Here is an 18,683-nt window from a genome sequence, read left to right on the forward strand (position 1 = left end):
TTCTGGTTATTTTTGTGTGTGTGCTAATGAAAGTGTCAGGGATTGATTTTGGTGATGAATGTACAACTATGTAATGGTACTGTGAACAATCGAATGTACGATTTGTTTTGTATGACTGCGTGGTATGTGAATATATCGCAATAAAATGAATATTAAAAAAAAAAAAAATTGAGGCTCGGGGAAATCAGGCCACCCAGCTTTTAAGTGTAGACCAAGTCTGAGTCCAGAATGCAAGCTCCTGGCCCTTTCTCAAGCCACCCTGAGAGTATGTCCAGGCAAGCGAACAAAAGCACCGTGTCCAAGCACCTGTTCTCTCAGCCAACTAAATGAGACAACTTCAAAAACGAAAAAATAAAGCACAGTGTCAGAACCATGGCAGAGATGCAGCCTCTGCACAGCAAGAACTGGGCATGGAACAGTACTGCCTAAACAATGCCTTTTGGCAAGTGGTGACAGGCCCCGAGGGCAGCAGCTGCAGCCATGGGTCCCTGCACAATGCTTGTGTGTGTGCAGTATAAAAAGCACACTTGGTCACCCCGGGAGTGACTCCTTCCACCCACAGAAGCATTCAGAAACAAATCCACCAGCAGCAGCAGAGTTTTCAAATACAAAGGAGAGTGCGGTTCTAGAAAATGGTGCTATAAGAAAACCCCAGTACAGGATGGCTTGTCTGCAAAGGTTTGCTCCACTGCTATCTTCTGTCCCGGTTCCCTCTGTGTACAAACTACCCCTCACCCCAAAACCATGAGGTGTTCTGTCAGCAACTAAGACATGCACCTGGAAGGTTAAACCACTGAGGCCACAACTCCAACAACGAGGCATGAGTAACTCTTAGGATGCATCATTTATGCACATCCTCCAGCTAAAAATTCAAAATAGTCCTTGCTTCCTCTGCACCCCACCACCACCAAACCCTCATCACTAACCTGTCTTTCCGCACATCCTTCCCAACCCCAAACTCCTCCTAACTCTAATATCGAGAATTACTTATGGATGTGTCAACTCCCCCCACAGCCCTCCTCACCCGCCTCATTTTGAAACCCCACTGCTCCTCAGAGCAACCCTAACTCTCCCCTCTCAGTTGTCCACTCCGCCCAGTGAAAAGCTTCCCTACTGTGAATCAGCTCATCCACTTCCTCAACTATTCCCCTAGAATTTTCACCTCTCCAGTAGAACAAGCCTGCATGACTCTGGGACCCCTTACTTTCCACCTTCTCCCGTGAGCTCACCACTGTTACCTCCAGACCACGATCTATAACCTCTCCTGCAACCTCCCTCTGCATCTGTGCCATTTGCCCGTGTGGCTCCAAGCCTCCCCTGCGGCTCTCCACCACCTCCACTACATACTCCCACCTCCTTCAACTATTCTAGCACCTGGCTCACAGTCTCCCCTGAAGCAGAACATTTCAATGAAGGAAATGTGTCAAGAGCACTTCAAAACGGGCACACTGACAGAGCTGTATGGAAAATATAAACAAATTTACTAAGTGCACAGATTTGAATAGTGTCCTCCCCCAACACTCCTGTCCATCCATAACCTCGGAATGTGACTTGATGTGGAAACAGGGTCTTTGCAGACAGTCAGCCAAATTAAGACAAGGCCATAATGGATTAGAGCGAGTCCTAATTCCTAGGAATTGTGTCTTTGTAAGGGGAAACTGGACAGAGACAGACGCAGGGGAGAAGGCCATGTAACGGTGGAGAAAAAGACTGGGGCGATACGTCTACAATCCAAGAAAGCCCAAGGCAAGAAGAGGCAAAGAAGAGGCAAGGAAGGGAGCACAGCCCTGCCAACAGCTTCATTAGGGACTTCCAGCCTCCAGATCCGAGGCAACAAATTTGTTTTAAGCTGCCCAGTTCATGGTGCTTGGTGATAGCAGCCCTAGGAAACAAAGACACCAAGTCCTCGGCCTGTAGCATGAGGGAGACCAGCGAGGCTCAAGAATGAAGAAAGAAGGGGTGAGGGCGGGAATGACATGAAGCTCCTAAATGAAACGAGGATGTCTTCTTGGTAATAAAAAGGTGCTATGGTTAGATTTTAGGCTGCATGAAAATATCTTTGGATGAAAACGGCCACGTTAAAATCATGAAGGAACCTTCTGGGGAGATGGTAGTGTCCTAGATCATGCTAAGGTACGGTTTACACAGGGTATTTCCATTTGTCAAAATTGATAGCTAAGACGTGTACATTTCAGTGTATGCAAATTATACATACATAAAAAAACTGTAAAATGATGATGATAATTAGGTGGGTAGAGGTATATAGACAAGATAGATAAAACAAGAATGACAGATTCTTGATAACTGCTGAAGGTGATGTTGGTACATAAGGGTTCACTATACTATTATGTTCACATGATATATGTTTGAAATTTTCTGTAATAGTTTTTATAATGTCACACACCCATCTCCACACACCTCATGCTCAGCCAGCATCCTCTGTCCCGTCGGTATCTACAGCAGAGCTTCAAACGCTCGCTTTCACTATTTACCACAGGTGATCTCCAACACCCCAAGGAGGACCTCTAATTCAGCCACCTTTTCTGGACATTCAGATGCTTCATTTCACGGCACTCTTCACCAAGAGTTCACTTTGAAAGAGCTTTCTTACTGAGCCTTCTCTTCCAATCTCTCCAGCTTCTTGCTGGTGCTGTGTTCTTGCTTTTTGCTCCTTTGTAGACTCCATCCCTAGAGCCCTGCCTACCTACCCCGTCTTGGCTGGGTACTGCAGACACAAATATTTACTAAGGGCCTCCTATAATTGCTTTTGAGAACAAAAACTAAAAGCAAGCAGTGAAAATAGAACAAAAATAGAAGCGCTGTTTTTTTTTTTTTTTAAACTTGTTTCCTCACTAGGAGAACGCTTAACTCGTTCATAATTTAGGTTTCATCTCTGAACTCTACAGAAACGAAACTCCTTAGTCCACAATTGCCAATGATCTCCTTATCTTCAAATTCAATGGCAGTTTGTCCCCGTCCTCTACTTCCTTTCTACAGCATTTTAAACTACTTGTGGCCCCTGTGCCTCTGCCCTCTCTTGATTCTTTTCCTCTCATTCCTTTTTCTCCTTCATCTCAAGCTGGGCCTTCTCTCCTTTCTGAAAAGCAGTGCTGCCCAACAGAACTTTCTGCCACTCGGGCAATGTCATGTCTTTGCCGTCCAGTATAGTAGTCCCTGGAATTTGTGGCTATCCAGTATAGTAGTCCCTGGAATTTGTGGCTACTGAACACTTGAATATGACTTGTAGAATTGAGACCCTGAATGTTTAATTTCATTTAATGTTCATCAATTTAAATTTAAGTAGCCACATGTGGCTGGTGGCTATCATCCTGGAGAGCACAGCTCCACAATTTCTCTCATCCATTCTCCTGGATTCACTCTTTACCCGAGGCGAAGAGATACTGAGTTATCACCTCTATAATCAAGGACTGATTTGCACATTTAGGCTGAACAAAATCACCTGGATGAGTTTCACAAGCATCTCAAATTCCAAAATAAAACTAATTACCCCTGCCATCAACTTTTCCCTTACTTTTTCTCCAACAACTTTTCCCTCCCAACAGCCTTATTTCTATAAATAGAATCCATCATCCAACTCACCTGAGCCTGAAATTTTAGTCACTTTCAACTCCCTAGCCCCCGTATCTAAGCAGATGCCTGTTTCTTCCGACTCCACCTGACTGGTCTCCCAGCCTCCAGCCCAGTGTGTATCACGGGGACAGTGTCCCTGCTGGTATCACTCATTGACATGGTTAACTCTGTAGCCTTCCCCTTTTCAAAAACATACTAACGGTTCCCTGCTGCCTAAAAATAAAGTCCCAATTTCCTAGTAGAGCATTCAAGGCACTAGTGCAATCTGACTCCAGGTGATCTTTCTGTCCTTGCCTCCCACTTCCGCATCTCAGGCCCCCATTCTCCAGCCAAAAAGCATTCCTTACCTTCTCCAACATGCTACAGTAATGCGTGCCTACATATCTTTGCTCACGCAATCCCATCCTCCTTAAATAACTTGCTGACCTTATTCAATCCTAACTAACCTTTCACGGTTCACCTCAAGTTCTACCTTTTCCATGAAGTCCCCCAGATCCTCACTGTCCCCCACCACTGCACTTTTTAACTGTATTGCATTTATGACATTAATCCATTTCTACTTAGTTTTAAGTTAATTATATGCATTTCCTATATCATGAGCTCTTTAAAGATGGCTATTGTGTACTAGAGATCTTCTTGTCCACCAGTAATCTCTGCTAAAACAACCAGTACACAAGAGGCACCTAAAAAATTGTATCTACTGATCTCGATAATTTCATTTAAGAGAGTTATAGATCAATTCTTCTGTGTAAAGAATTCTTGGTATCTCAAAAGCAACCTGGCTACTATATTATCCATGTGATTTTATCAAAGGCAGGCAAGTATTTTGGGCATACACAATTCCCCAAATTAAGAAGGAGCTTCTAACTACTGAAAAATGGCCTTCCTATTCTGGTCATGTACTACCAGGATAGAGAATAAAACCGGGACTGATCTATTACGTCTCTTACAGGAATACAGGAGATTTCCTATTTTAAAAGATGCAGCACTCTGTATAAACATTTCAGGGGCTCAGGGTTTACAACTGATTCAGGTTCGATATGCTTCAAGCAAATTATAAAATGATAAGAGCTAACATTTATTCAGCACTTAGGGTATGGCAGACACTGCTGTCTTTATGAAACTGTGAGAAAGACACTGTTATTCACATTTTACACAATTTTTTAGAAATCAGGCATAAAAGGTACATAACACACCTTTTAAAAGTGTCTATCAGTATAACAATTAAATGGGTCAAAGATGCATTTATGACAGAGCAAGTAGGTAGAAGTCCTGGTCCAGGAGTCCAAAGTCCAGAGCTGCCTCAGTTAACTAGATGAACCTCCCTGAGCCTCGATGTTCCCATCTTTTCTTACAAATATAATGCATATGAAAACAAGCGTGAAAGAGCACTGGACTTGAGATCCAGGGACCTGGAATGAAGTCTCTGCTCTGAACTTTAATAGATGTGGGACTTTGTGCAAGTGAATTACAGGGGTGCTTTGAGCCACATCCGCCGTTTCTACAGATACGGAGAACCTACTACGTGCCACACGTCGTTAGGTGTTAGGGACACCAGAGTGAACACGACAGATTCAGCCCCTGTCCCCCTTCTCCCCTCACCAGAGCTCACAGCCTAGAGGACGACAGAGATGAGTAAAATAGATAATTGCAACACGTTGGGTTAAGTGCTATACTGAAGAGTATGTATCAGGGAAACCTAATCTGGACTTAGGATCAAGGAGTATCTCCCAAAATGACTTCTATCTCAGTAGAGACTGGAAGAATGAAAAGGAGTTGGGCAAAGAATGGAAGGGTTCCAGGAGGGAACCAGGTTACTGGGCACAGATGACACATGTTAAGATTGGATTTTAGAGATGTAAAGGGGATTTAAACAACAGGAGGGAGGGGTTTTTCTACATAATTCTTAACCACTGCATGTGAATTCTACAATTATCTCAGTAAAAATTTTAACTAAAAAAAAAGGCATAAACTGCGAAGTCTCAGTTAATGTTCCTAATAACAATCAACAGTTTAATGTGTTTTGCAACAGAAGGCAGAGTTGGACAGGTTGTTATAATGGAACTAGAACCACAAAGGGCAGTTAGTGGCCATGTTTTCAACAGTTAGCCAGAACTTGGAAAACCGTGATTCAGTACCTTTCACGTCTGGTCGATATTGTAGTCCATCATCTTTCTTTCCCAACAAACTAGTGTCGTCTGTGTCTATAAGAGAAAACAGTTTTCAAAATTCAAGATACATAACATGTTGATCCATACCACAAAAGTCCCAATTATTCCGCATGTGCATAGCCTTCGCCAATCTGTCCACTTATCCCGATCACATTGTTCACCACGTCCCGGTAAAGTGTGCCATTTCTGTCTCCAGACCTCAAGGCATCCCAGGTAGACACCCTGCATGATTCAGTCTAATTTCTTTCAGTCTAATGTCACCTCCTTAAAATGTATTCCACGTAAGCTGTCTAAGGTAACACACATCTAGGGGAAGAAGGGTTAACCCTTTTTCCAAGGGACAATGGCCTCAGGATTTACCTTCTTCTATCACTGGTTCCCAGGAAACACCAGATTAAGATAAACAACAGATTAAGACAACACTTACTATACAAATGACCCATCTGATAAACTGCCCCTGGATTGGGAAGACTGAAAATGACTGTAACTACCCACGGAGAAGCACAAGCACAAGCTTCCCATACCTGGTGTGACTCCTGTACCTAGTCATATCCCAAAGTTAGAACAGCTCACACACAAGCATGATCTCATTTCTTTTCAACTCAGCTGTCACTTGGGTGTGGGGAGAAAATGGTCCTCAGGCTTCTGTAAGAACGGCTGTCACTTGGCGGACTTGCTATTTTAACCAATTTGTGTCCTTCTGCACTGATTGGTGAGGCTGGTGGCAGGTGGTGGCATTTTGGATCCTCCGAGTGTGAATGCAGACTGGGTATTGTATCCCCCCAATCACAGTGACTCATTTTATCTGCTTACCACGTTTCAAAGCACCTGATGACTCCCTCCTAGTATATATTTGACTTATTATTTATCTCACTCTTTGAAACAAAACTTCTTCAAGACAGAGACTTTGTCTGGTTTTGTCACTATTTCCCTAGCACCTGGATGTACCTGGCACAAAGCAAGCATTCAAAACCTATTTGTTGAATAAACCAACACTCCTAATCAGCACTCTGTCTATCCCTCTCAAAGGAAGTTAAAAGACCTGGATTCAAGTCCTAACTCCAGCACTTGCTTGATACAAGACTTTAAATGGGTCAACTACCCTGTCAACTTCAAGTTCCTAATCTCTAAGACGAGAGGAAGACTGCACTTACCCTGCCCTGGTTGGTAAGTGAATTCATTTTGAGAAAAAATACATGAAAATACAAGTAATGCAGGATCCACGTCCTGGTTGTACATTCTAGTTGCATGGCACTTAATGGCAATTATATAAATGTGTGGTCAATCCTATTAAAAGCGGTTTGTAAAATATAAAGTCCTGAATAATGTAAGAGAGTACTAGTATTACTTTGCTATCCAATATGATAATGGCAATCCACAGGCACTATGAACCCCAAGGTCCCCCAGAATATTTACTTGTTTTGCTCACATCTTACTTTCAGGAAACTCAGCTAAAAGGCTGGGACACCTGACAACTGTCTCAGAAGCTCTCACAGATAGATCAAGTGTCCACGCTGTCTGCACTTTGTAGAGAACTAAGCCAAGACCAACGAGAAAAGTAACAAGATACCAAAGGCAAAAAAAAGATGCTGTAATTAACCAAAAAAAAACAAATGGAGAATATATATGAGTTTACATCACCTACTGCTTTATAATTCCCAGATCATAACTAACATGGATAATAAAATATTCTTTTTCAAGAGTTTGGTAAAAAGTAATAAACCATGAAACTGTGGAAATGGCAAAAATTCTTTATTCAAACTGAAGCATCACTATTCAAAAATGTCAAAATCCACAGAGCTTAAAACAAATGAGCCAGGAATTTGCTACACCAAGGATCACAAGGTATATGCCTATATGAAAAAACAGGTCACACAAACAAGGGAAGCTGGCCATGCACAAGACAACAGGGAGCTGTGGAAACCAAATAAATTGGAGAAGACATGAAGGCTGTAAAGGGTACAGTGACTCTCCAGCCAACATGAAGGATTATAAGCCCCATGTTGCCAGAACGTCTACATTTGTTTTAAAAGATTTTTGAACAATCACCGAAATTTTAAATGTTGGCAATTAAAGTTTCTTAAAACACTCAGAGGGTTAATCTAAACATCTGTGGACCACTTCAGTTGTATACTCTCAAGATGCAGAGGATAAATCTGAGACAGCTTATTCATCGGCTTCCGCAATTAATGGTATAATGTCTCTTTTCAAAACAGTTCCAAAGGAAGGTGGTTTCCTGGGTAGGTGAGGCAGCAGCTTAAATTGCCTTGTTCCATTTGAAATTTTATTTGTGGGTTCTTGGGAGTGAGAGAGGGTGCTGATACCTGTTTAAGATAAGTTGGACTAATATGATATCCTTAAGGGCTTACTACTGGGAAGAAACTAAAAGTTAAAATCCTGGCTAATGCTGGTGTGCCTTGGCAGTCACTACTTGTTAGAAGTTAAACAGTTCATTCAACTACGCAGCAGTAAGAAGGAACAATGTCACGAAACATATGACAACATTGATGAACCTTGAAGACATAATGCTGAGCAAAATAAGCCAGATACAAAAAGAGAAATATTATATGTTATCACTAATGTGAACTCTGCGAAAAATGTAAAATACATATTTTATATTGTAGAATGTAGGGGACCTAGAGATAGACAGGAACTAGTGAATCTGTAAGAACAGATAAGCTATTGAGGGTAGTCTCAATGTTATGGGAATGTTCAGGAATGATTATGGTTTGCAAACTTTCTTGGGTACAGTAGGATCATGTTGGAAGCAATGTAGTTATTTTAGGTTACCTGTTTTTCTTATTCCTTTGTTTTGTTAGGTTTTGTTAATTTTCTTGGGGTACAGTAGGGACATGTTGAAAGCAATACAGTTATTTTAGGTTATTGTTTTTCTTATTCCTTTGTTTGAATTTTTTTAATTTTTTGATAAAGTAAAAGAAAGCTATTGCATTAAAAAAATCAGCTTCGATGTAGTTATTTTGGGTTATTTGGTTTTTCTTATACCTTTGTTTGATTATGGTTTGTTAATTTTCTTGGGGTATGGTAGGAACATGCTGGAAGCAAAGTAGTTATTTTAGGTTATTTGTTTTTCTTAATCTTTTACTTTGTTTTGTTTGAAATGCTGTGTTTTTTTGTCGTTTGTTTTAATTTTTTGATAAATCAAGTTTAAAAATTAAAAAAAAAAAAATTCATTCATAAAAGTAACCCTTTTTAAGTTCTAAAGTCCTTTCCGGCACAGGGAGAGTTTAAGACATCCTAACGCATTTGAATATGAAGACTGGAATCTACTAAATGTATTAATGAGTCAAGAATATGTTTGTTTCATTCTTTCTCCTGCTCAGGTTGGTGACTCAATGTTTTTCATGTTGTGTCCAATAAAAGCGTCACACAAGACAATTCTGTGATTTTCCTCACTACAAACTCTGACTTGGAAAGCCTCCTCTATTTTCTAATTAATTGCATTTGTTTTCAAAGGAAAATCCTTCTGGGAGACAAAAAGAAGGAATACTTAGGTATGGGTGGGTTTTTTTAATAGCAGGAACCAAGATAAAATGTTAAGACCAACCACTCCGAACGGGTCTAAATTGGCATGAATTTCAATTAAGAAACTTCTCAAGTTTGGCCAAATACTCTGCAATTGAAATTCTAGGAAGTACCATTCACACATGCACCAGTTCCTCAGGGAAGATACTCCTTCTCTAAGCAATTCTTTCTTCCCAAGTAGGCTCTAGATGGCACCCCATGGAAGGAAAACAAACCATGCTTCTTCAAGGTCAAAGCTAAACGGGATACCCACCAGCTTACAACTTTTTTCCCCTTACATCAGTTAAAAACTTATTAAGTCCATGGTGTTGATGTTGTCACAAACATTGGGACTGGCGGTTTGACGTGCCGAGCCCTCGATCATGGGACTTGCCCTTATGAAGCTCATTACCACAAAGGAGAGGCTAAACTTGCATATAATTGTGCCTAAGAGTCTCCCCCTGAGGACCTCTTTGTTGCTCAGATGTGGCCCCCTCTCTCTCTCTCTAACTGAGCCACCTCGGCGGGTGAACTCATTGCCCCCTCCCACATGGGACCCGACTCCCAGGGGTGTAAATCTCCCTGGCAACGCAGGATATGACTCCCGGGGATGAATCTGGGATTGAGAATATCTTCTTGATCAAAAGGGGGATGCAAAATGAGACGAAATAGTTTCAGTGGCTGAGAGATTTCAGATGGAGTCGAGAGGTCACTCTGGTGGACATTCTTATGCACTATACAGATAACACCTCTTAGGTTTTAATGTATTGGAATAGCTAGAAGTAAATACCTGAAACTACCAAACTCCAACCCAGTGGTCTGGACTCCTGAAGATGATAATATAATAATGTAGATTACAAGAGGTGACAGTGTGATTGTGAAAACCTTGTGGATCACACTCCCTTTATCTAGTGTATGGATGGATGAGTAGAAAAATGGGGATAAAAACTAAATGACAAACAGGGTGGGATGGGGGGATGGTTTGGGTGTTCTTTTTTTACTTTTATTTTTTATTCTTATTCTGATTCTTTCTGATGGAAGGAAAATGTTCAGAAATAGATTGTGGTGATTAATGCATAACTATATGATCATACTGTGAACAGTTGATTGTATACCATGGATGACTGTATGGTATGTGAACATATCTCAATAAAACTGAATTTAAAAAAAAAAAACAAAAAACTTATTAAGTCCAAAAGGGGAGAGGGCAGGTAGGAGTTAGACCTAGCAAGCAGGAAAGATGCACAATCCCAGGTGAGGAGAGTGTGCTACTGAGGAAATGGCATGTTATCCCGGCTCATGTTGTATTACTGAGGAAAGGGGGTCAAGACCTCTGGCTTTAGACACTGCACATATTTCTAGTAGGGGTGGAAAACAAAACCTCATTTTTATATGGTATCATAACTTCTAAGTTAGGATTAAAAGTAAGAAGGGCAAAAAGAATTTTAAACTGAAAGCAATCACTTTCCTTAACATTCCGCAACTTCACACCAAAAATCTGTCACAGTACACAATATGCGTGCACAAAGATGACAAAGAGAATGTGAAAACAAAGTAAATTATTATCCTTTAGAAAAAAAGATGGAGAAAATAATTCAACACTTATGGATAGTTTTACTGTGATTAAAATAAACTGACTAATTCTGAAATGGCTGAAATCATTAAAATCTGAGACCACCTTTAAGAAGTATATATTTAAAACACTAAGCTTAGTAACCAAATAAACAATCAGGAATCACGGTTTCGTGTCTTGAGAACAGGAAAATAAATGTAAAAGAAAAAAAAAACCTAAATTAACAGCAAAAATATTCTAAACTACATAGTAAAAGAATACAAAGCTTCAAGGATTTTACATTTTCCAAAATGGGAACATTACAAAATGTACAAATAAGATTACAGACATATAATATTAAGTAGAATGGATTTTACCTGTACAATGGCCAAGATGCCTTATATCAATTTGTTCTTGCTTTATACAAGATGCTTCCCGCACAAAACAGGGGTTGTTATAGGAACTCCCATCTGAAGCACACACAGGATTAAAACTGTATCCACTGCAATCTATATTACATACACACCTGTTGGAAAAAAAAAAAAAAAATACTTCACAATGCTACAACAGCAAAAAAGAGCAATTCTTTTTTCATCCTTTTCTGTTTTCTGTAACAGAAGTTAAATATTGTTTTATGTCACCGATGAAAGCTTAAGCAAACTGGATACACAGCTGAAGATTTGTTTCAAGTGAGAATTTAGAGATAATCTGATAGAGATACCATGGTTTCTCTCTAAAAGTTTTATATACAGACAAAAATGTCAAAAGTCAACATTAATAAAAAGGCAACATGGCATAATAGAAAGGATACAGAATTATGAGTCAAAGGTCATGAATCCAAATCCTACCCACACTACCAGATGTGTGTCCAGAGACTTCCTCTATGTCTTATTCTGCTCATCTGTAAAACAGAAGTAATAATAATATACCTACCTCAAATAATTGGGGAGATTAAAAAATATTATATGAAAACATGTAAACTAGAAGTCCAACAACGTGGTTCCGGCTACATGCCTACCTATATAACCAAGCATCACCAAACACGACACCCTGTGGAATACAAAGACCAAGGAAGCCCAAGGCCTGGCTACTCCTCTCAAAAATCACAAATTATAGCTGGGAATAAAAATAAAAACACTCTCCTGTTTCCAGGAACACGGTGGACCAGGTACCTGGATTAACCCTCCCACCAAAAACAACAAAATGTGCTGGATAAAATATTTAAACACTTTCTCTTAAATGCATTCTTAAGTTGACAAGAAAGCAAGGAATATCCAGGCCACAAATGAAGAAAGGACAAACGACATTTGCTAAAACTGATTTCACCTTGAAGGCATTTGCCAAACTGGGTAGATTCAATTACCAACCTTTTTTCAGCTTTGCAAGCCTCTGCAAGCACAAGACAAAGAATACGGACCTTACCTATGACGGGGAGTCTGAAGATCCCCAGTAAAGCTAGGATCTCAAAAAACTAGAGCCCTCAGAGTGTGGACCAAAATGAGCCATACTCCAGAGGGACCATTACTTAAAATAAATAAACAATAGCCTGAGCCATGGTATTGAAGAGAAGGAAGGAAAAACACTCCCTGAGAATTCATAACCAGAAGCTGGCCCTTACCTGGAAAATTTCAACCTAAAATACCATGTGGATGTTCTGAAATCTCAAGTCTAGAATTTAGTTTAAAGTTGTCAAGGACCAGAAGGGCCCCTAGGTGACAGACAGAAGCAAATGCAATCTTCTCTTGAGAAACCCAACTTTATCCTATGCCTCAAAGATTTTCCTCAAGTAACATTCTGAGGGAAAAAAAAATAAACAGCATGCACGCGCATACACGCATATCCACAACAGACACAGAAATAAAATACCACAAGCCAAGACTAAGCAGATTAAAAAAGGAACCAAATAGAACTTCTACAATTGTATTAACAAACAAAAATCCAATGGACACATTCCACAGCAGATTAGATAAACTAAAGGAGAATTAGTGAACCAGGAAACGGTCCAGAGGAAATTACCCAGAGTGAGAGAGATGGAACATAGGAAAAATGATTAAGAGACTGGAGAGCAGAGTCAGAAGATCTAATAAACATCCGCTTGGGGTTCCAGAAGAGGTTGAGAGAATGAGTCAGGGGCAATATTCTCAGCAATTCCTCTTTGTACGTTCTAAAACTAAAGAAAGATCCACAAAGCCCAATAAACACCAACAGAATCACTAAAAGGAATCCACACACTGAAATATCACAGTGGGATTTTATAACAAAGAAAAAGAAGATTTTAATAGCAGTCAGAAAGGAGAGAAAAATTACCTTCAAAGAAGCAGGAATTGGAGAGCCAACTTTTCAAAAGAAATACTGAAGCCAAACAACAGTGAAATAATAGCCTCAGTGTGTGGAGATAAAATAGATAAAGAAAAATATCTACATAAAGAAAAATATTTTCTGTAAATGAGGATGAAATAAAGGTAATTTGGAAGAAGTAAAAACTTAGGTTGTCACCTACTGGCTCTCAGTAAAGGAAATCCTAAAGGACTGACCTCAGTCAGGGGACAATGATCCTAAACAGAAGGGGTGAGGTGCAAATGCAAATGAAGAACAAATGGGTAAATATGTGGGTGATGTTAGCAAAACACTGACTATGTAAGACAACAAGTGTGCCCTGTATGGTTAGTTATTTTAAAAGAAAAAAAGAAATTAAGATACATTATAATGATAGCATACAAGTTGGAAAGGATTAAAGTATTAAATGAAGAATCTGTAACTTTAAAGCTAGTACTGGGAAAACAAAATCCAAAAGAAGGCAAAAAGGAGAGAAACAAAGGAAAGGAAAAGCAAGAGTACAAAATAAGAGAAAAAAATCAAAATATATCATTATTTATGATATATGTAAATGGCCTAAATTTTCTACTTTTTTAAGTAAAAAACAAAACAGTGAGGCTGGATAAAAATACAAAATCCAGCTAGATGCTGCTTGTAAGGTATACACCTAATACATAATGACACAAAAATTTGAAAATAAAAGAATGGTGAGAGATATACCTTATCTGGCATGAAAGAAACATAGAATAGCTATATTTAATACGAAACATAAGGACTTCAGGGTACAAAGGTCTATGAGAAATAAGGAGACTTCCTTCAAAATAACAAAACACTACATTCATGAAGAAGATATAATATTCCAAACATTTTGAGATAGTCTCAAAATCTATAAAGCAAAAACTGATAAACCACAATAAGAAATAGCCAAATCTATCATGGTAAAATTTTAATGAAAAAAGGAAATAATGAAAACAGACATAACGGGAGAAAGAGCCAGTTCAAGCTAGAATAAAGGCACTCTGCTGTCACTTGATCATATATAAAAGGAATACTGATGGATGGTTTAAAGCAGGGGTTGGCAGATTACAGCCATGGGTCAAACCTGCCAAAGGCCTCTTTTTGCACACCCACAAGCTAGGAACGGCTGTTAGATTTTTAAGGTGTAGGGAGAAGAAAAAAAAAAGAACATGTAACAGACAATAAATGTAGCCCGCAAAAGCCAAAATATTTACCATCCAGCCTTTTACAGAAAAAATTGCTGACCCCTGTTTAAAAGTATAAAAGTAAACAAAATTGGGATGGCAATAAAATAGAAACCGTGGCTAAAGGAAGAGAGAATGATAGAACTGTTTCAGGAATAAGAAAAAGCTGATCTGAAAGGACAAGACACCATACCACTCCAGCAAGGAGAAACAAGTGACTTAGCAGTGAGCCCTGCAGGTCAACAAAGAAACACTGTGCACAAGCGTATGAAAAAGTCTCAGTGGGGAAGTGCACCTGCACACGTAGGAACTGTGACGGTTCTCGGTGGCATGTGAAAAAAACAAAACTACCACCTCAAGTAAAATCCAGCATGGAGAGACAGTGAGCAGACTGGCCACGGAGGGCAGGATGCTCAAAGCACAGGGGCAAATGCTAATGAATACGTCAAATTCGAAACACTTAACAGCCATTTACTCTGCACCTCCTGGGCGGGCACAGTCACATTTGCCTCATTTAATCCCAACATCAACAAATTATCAATAGGGACAACTGAAGATGAGGGAAGTAAAGTAAAAACTCCAAGGTCACAAAACTAATGCGTGGCTGAGCGTTCTCTCTACTCATTACAGCTGTTACATAGATGCCTCAGCATGGAAAGTGACAAATACAAGGAGGTAAGCAGGTTATCTTCCACACTGATACTGTGAAAAATCTCTTCACTAAAGTGGCCATACTTTTCTCTCAGCTGTACCAATGGAATTCCTGCCTCAGGGCTTTCCCTCTTGCTGGAATATCCACGTGGTTCAATCCTTAACTCCTTCAAGTTTTTCCTCAAATCTTACCTCCTCAGGCAGATACCCTGACCACTCTGTTTGAGAATGGTCACTGTTTCCCCCTTCCTGGCACCCCCACTTCCCTTACCGTGCTTCATATTTCCCTGTTTCTGTACTTCAGAATCAAGACATGAAGGGGTAAAAAGAATCAGACCTCCCTTTCACCAAAACACTATGAACACTGGACAAAATAATAACTAACTTCTTTAGGAACGAGACAGGAACCAAAGATCCTTAAGGAAAAAGAAGCACAATGTTTCTTCACTCAGGCTATGCCCTTGATGGAATTTTCTAAACCAGGGTGTGGAAAATTAGTGCCCAGGCTGAAAACAGTAGATTTGGTGGGTGGAGGTGACTGAAACTGGGGTCTGGGGCTGCTAAACCAACCACAATTTAAGGGGCAAGGGACCAGAGAGGAGGTGGGCTTACACAGACATTCCCTTGGGGTCCACGGCCTACTCCAGACCTGCACATGCACCATGGTAAGATTCCAGGGAAGCCAGCAGAGAAGAGCCGCCAGCAGGCTAAGTGCTGAGCAGAGATTTCAGAGGTCTCGTGCTTCTGGGGACACGTAGGGAGTTCAGGCCCAGCCGGAGGAGAGAGTTCTTGCTGAACGTTCAGGCATTCAGTTGAGACCCCCAAAAGTCAGTTCCTAGGAGTGAAGGCCACACCCTAGAAGTAGAGATATCCCCTAAGTATCAGATCAAAACCAAAATAGATCTACTCTGACAAATCCTAAAAAAATTAAGCCTCAACAGCATAACCCAGGACAAAGCATAACCTGCTTACATTATAATCCATAGTATTTCGGCAACATATCACCCATAATGTCCAGCATGCAATAAAAAATTACTATATATGCAGAGAAGAAAAAAGTGACTGATATTCAAAATGTATAACAGTCAGCAGAAGCAAATCCAAGGATGATCAGGATCTTGGACTTAGCAAAGACTTCAAAATAAGTGTGATTATTTTTTTAATTAAAAAATAAATAAAGGAAAAGATGGGCAAAACAGATGAAAAGATAAAAAGTATTTCAATGGAGAACTAGAATATATTTTTCTTCATAGGTGTCTCACATTATTATACATGATATGATTTACTTATCTATTATACTTATTGTCTGTCTCCCTCTATTTGAATGTAAGCTCCACAAAGGCAGGAAGTTTTGTCTCTTTTGTTCACTGCTGTATTAACAACATTTAGAACAATCCCTGGTATATAACAGGATAATAAATATTTGTTTAATTAATAAATAAAGACAAATAAGAAAAAAAAGGAAAAATCAAAGACAAAAAACAAACTAGGAAAAAATATAAGCAACAAATGGCCAAAAACATGTAATCTTTTCATAGGTTCAAACTCTAAAGTGGATGAAATGCAAAACCAAACAAGATACCATTTTTTATCTATTCCACAGCACAAAAATTGTACAGTTTGGTAAAAGCCAGAGTTGGTGAGGATCTGATATGAACAAGCTATCTCATAACTTTGGTGGGAGTGTAAAAGGCATAATCTATTTGGAGGACAAATGGCAGTATGAAAAGGCACACACACCCTAAGATACACTAGCTGAAATTTAGCAGTATTTATGGAAAAGAACATTCACTGCTCACTGAAGTGACATAAAACCATAACATTTCTAACAACAGAGAACTCATTAATTGAACTAAGCCCATCCATATAAGGAAGTATTAAAGTGCTATTAAAAAGAACGATATGATACAGATGCATGTGTGCTGGTATTACTAAATGAAAAAATCAAGATGCAGAACAACTTGTATAATATACTCCAATTAGTATCAATGTTTTAAAGCACACACATATATTTGTGGGGATAAGCAATAACATTGTTTTTATGGAAAACAGTTAATAGTTTCTTTCAGGAGATGAAAAAACAAAGAAAGACCTTTATTCTCATTTTATGCATTTCTATATGGTTCGGATTTTTAAAATATGCACATGCTTTGGTTTTTTTAAATTAAATATTGAAAGTAAACAAAATATAAAGTGAATCAAACAAAGAAGACAGCTTAAGAGTCACCACAACAAAGACAGAGAAAACAAAATTTAAAGGAAAAGAGATTAGCGCTGAAACAGAAGGCCAGAGGACTAGCAGTGAGAATTTTGGAGATACCTGATAAAGGAGAAGATGATGGAAACTAAATTTTGAACTGGAAATAAAAAAAAATAGAAAAAAGACATAGAAATAAAGAAAATAAAAGAATAAGGAAAAGTAGACATTAGACATAACTGAGTGAGAAAAATCAAATAGGTTCAGGTGCCTAATTCCTGCTCTTCAGTCAGTTGTGGCTCCCAAGTGTTCATCTACTGAATCTTCTTCCTTAAGATAACCCATGAATTTATTGCTGGAGGAAAACAGAGTGGATATAAACAAGCAGAGCTCTTTTGCAACTTAACATTTTTACATTTCACTAACAGGACAAAATAACCAAGAGACGCGATTTGGGTTGTAGGAAGGGCATTCCCATTGAAGGATTTTTATAACAAAAAAGAGAAGCACATCAATGCCAAATTGCAAGATAAAGATAAATGGCCTAAAAGGAAGACCAGAATTACCTTAAAATATCAAAGGAGTATTATATTGGTAGGCTATAAAGATTGATGGAAAGGCAAATTAACATTTTCTGAATATCCATAATGTGCCATTTTTTAGCCCATTTACTTTTTATAGTAGCCTCTGAGGCAAGGATTATCTCCATTTTTACAGATGAGAAAAGTTGGGGCTCAGGAAAGTATATTTTACATATAATATTATTTAGTTAGTAAGCTTGGCTGTGAACCCATGTGTGATTATTTCTACTGTACCAGTATGTCTCGGATTTTTTTTGCCAAAAGTTCTCCAGATAGTGGTAGAAGCTCTAGCATATGATGAATTCACACCTCCAAGAAATGACTTGGGGGAGGGAAGATCTAGAGAGGGCAGATAAAATGAAGGGATTAAGCAGCCAAATTTAAAAATGTCTTTGAAACCTTGTGTGCTGGTTTGAATGTATCATGTCCCCGAAAACTCCATTATCTTTGATGTAATCTTGTGTGGCAGATATATCAGTGTTGATTAGATTGTAATTCTTTGAGTGTTTCCATGGATATGCGCCCTACCCAACTGTGGGTGATGACTCAGATTGGATAATTTCCATGGAGATGTTACCCCACCCAATCAGGGTGGGTCTAAATTAAATCACTGCAGCCATATAAATGAGCTGACAAACAGAGGGAACTCAGTGCAGCTGAGAGTGACATTTTGAAGAGGAGCTACAGCCAAGAGAGACACTTTGAAGAATGCACAGAAGCTGAGAGAGTAGCTGCAGATGAGAGGCCGCTTGAAGATGGCCGTTGAAAGCAAACTCTTGCTCCCGAGAAGCTAAGAGTGGACAAACACCCCAAAAGCAACTAAGAGTGACATTTTTGAGGAACTGCAGCCTAGAGAAGAATGTCCTGGGGGAAGCCATTTTGAAACCAGAACTTTGGAGA

At 39.3% G+C, this 18,683-nt stretch overlaps 1 protein-coding gene across 1 annotated transcript in view; it reads right to left on the reverse strand.

Moving 5' to 3' along the window:
- TMEFF1 (transmembrane protein with EGF like and two follistatin like domains 1) overlaps positions 1–18,683 on the reverse strand; it is a 96,060-nt gene that overhangs the window by 21,452 nt on the left and 55,925 nt on the right. The window contains exons 6-7 of the mRNA XM_037797892.1: positions 11,214–11,362; positions 5,730–5,795 (exon numbers count right to left, since the gene is read on the reverse strand). Of these exons, the coding sequence (XP_037653820.1) occupies positions 5,730–5,795; positions 11,214–11,362 (215 nt within the window). The remainder of the gene's footprint in view (positions 1–5,729; positions 5,796–11,213; positions 11,363–18,683) is intronic.

Source organism: Choloepus didactylus, chromosome 10 (assembly GCF_015220235.1).
Source record: "Choloepus didactylus isolate mChoDid1 chromosome 10, mChoDid1.pri, whole genome shotgun sequence".
Taxonomy (NCBI): Eukaryota; Metazoa; Chordata; class Mammalia; order Pilosa; family Megalonychidae; genus Choloepus; species Choloepus didactylus.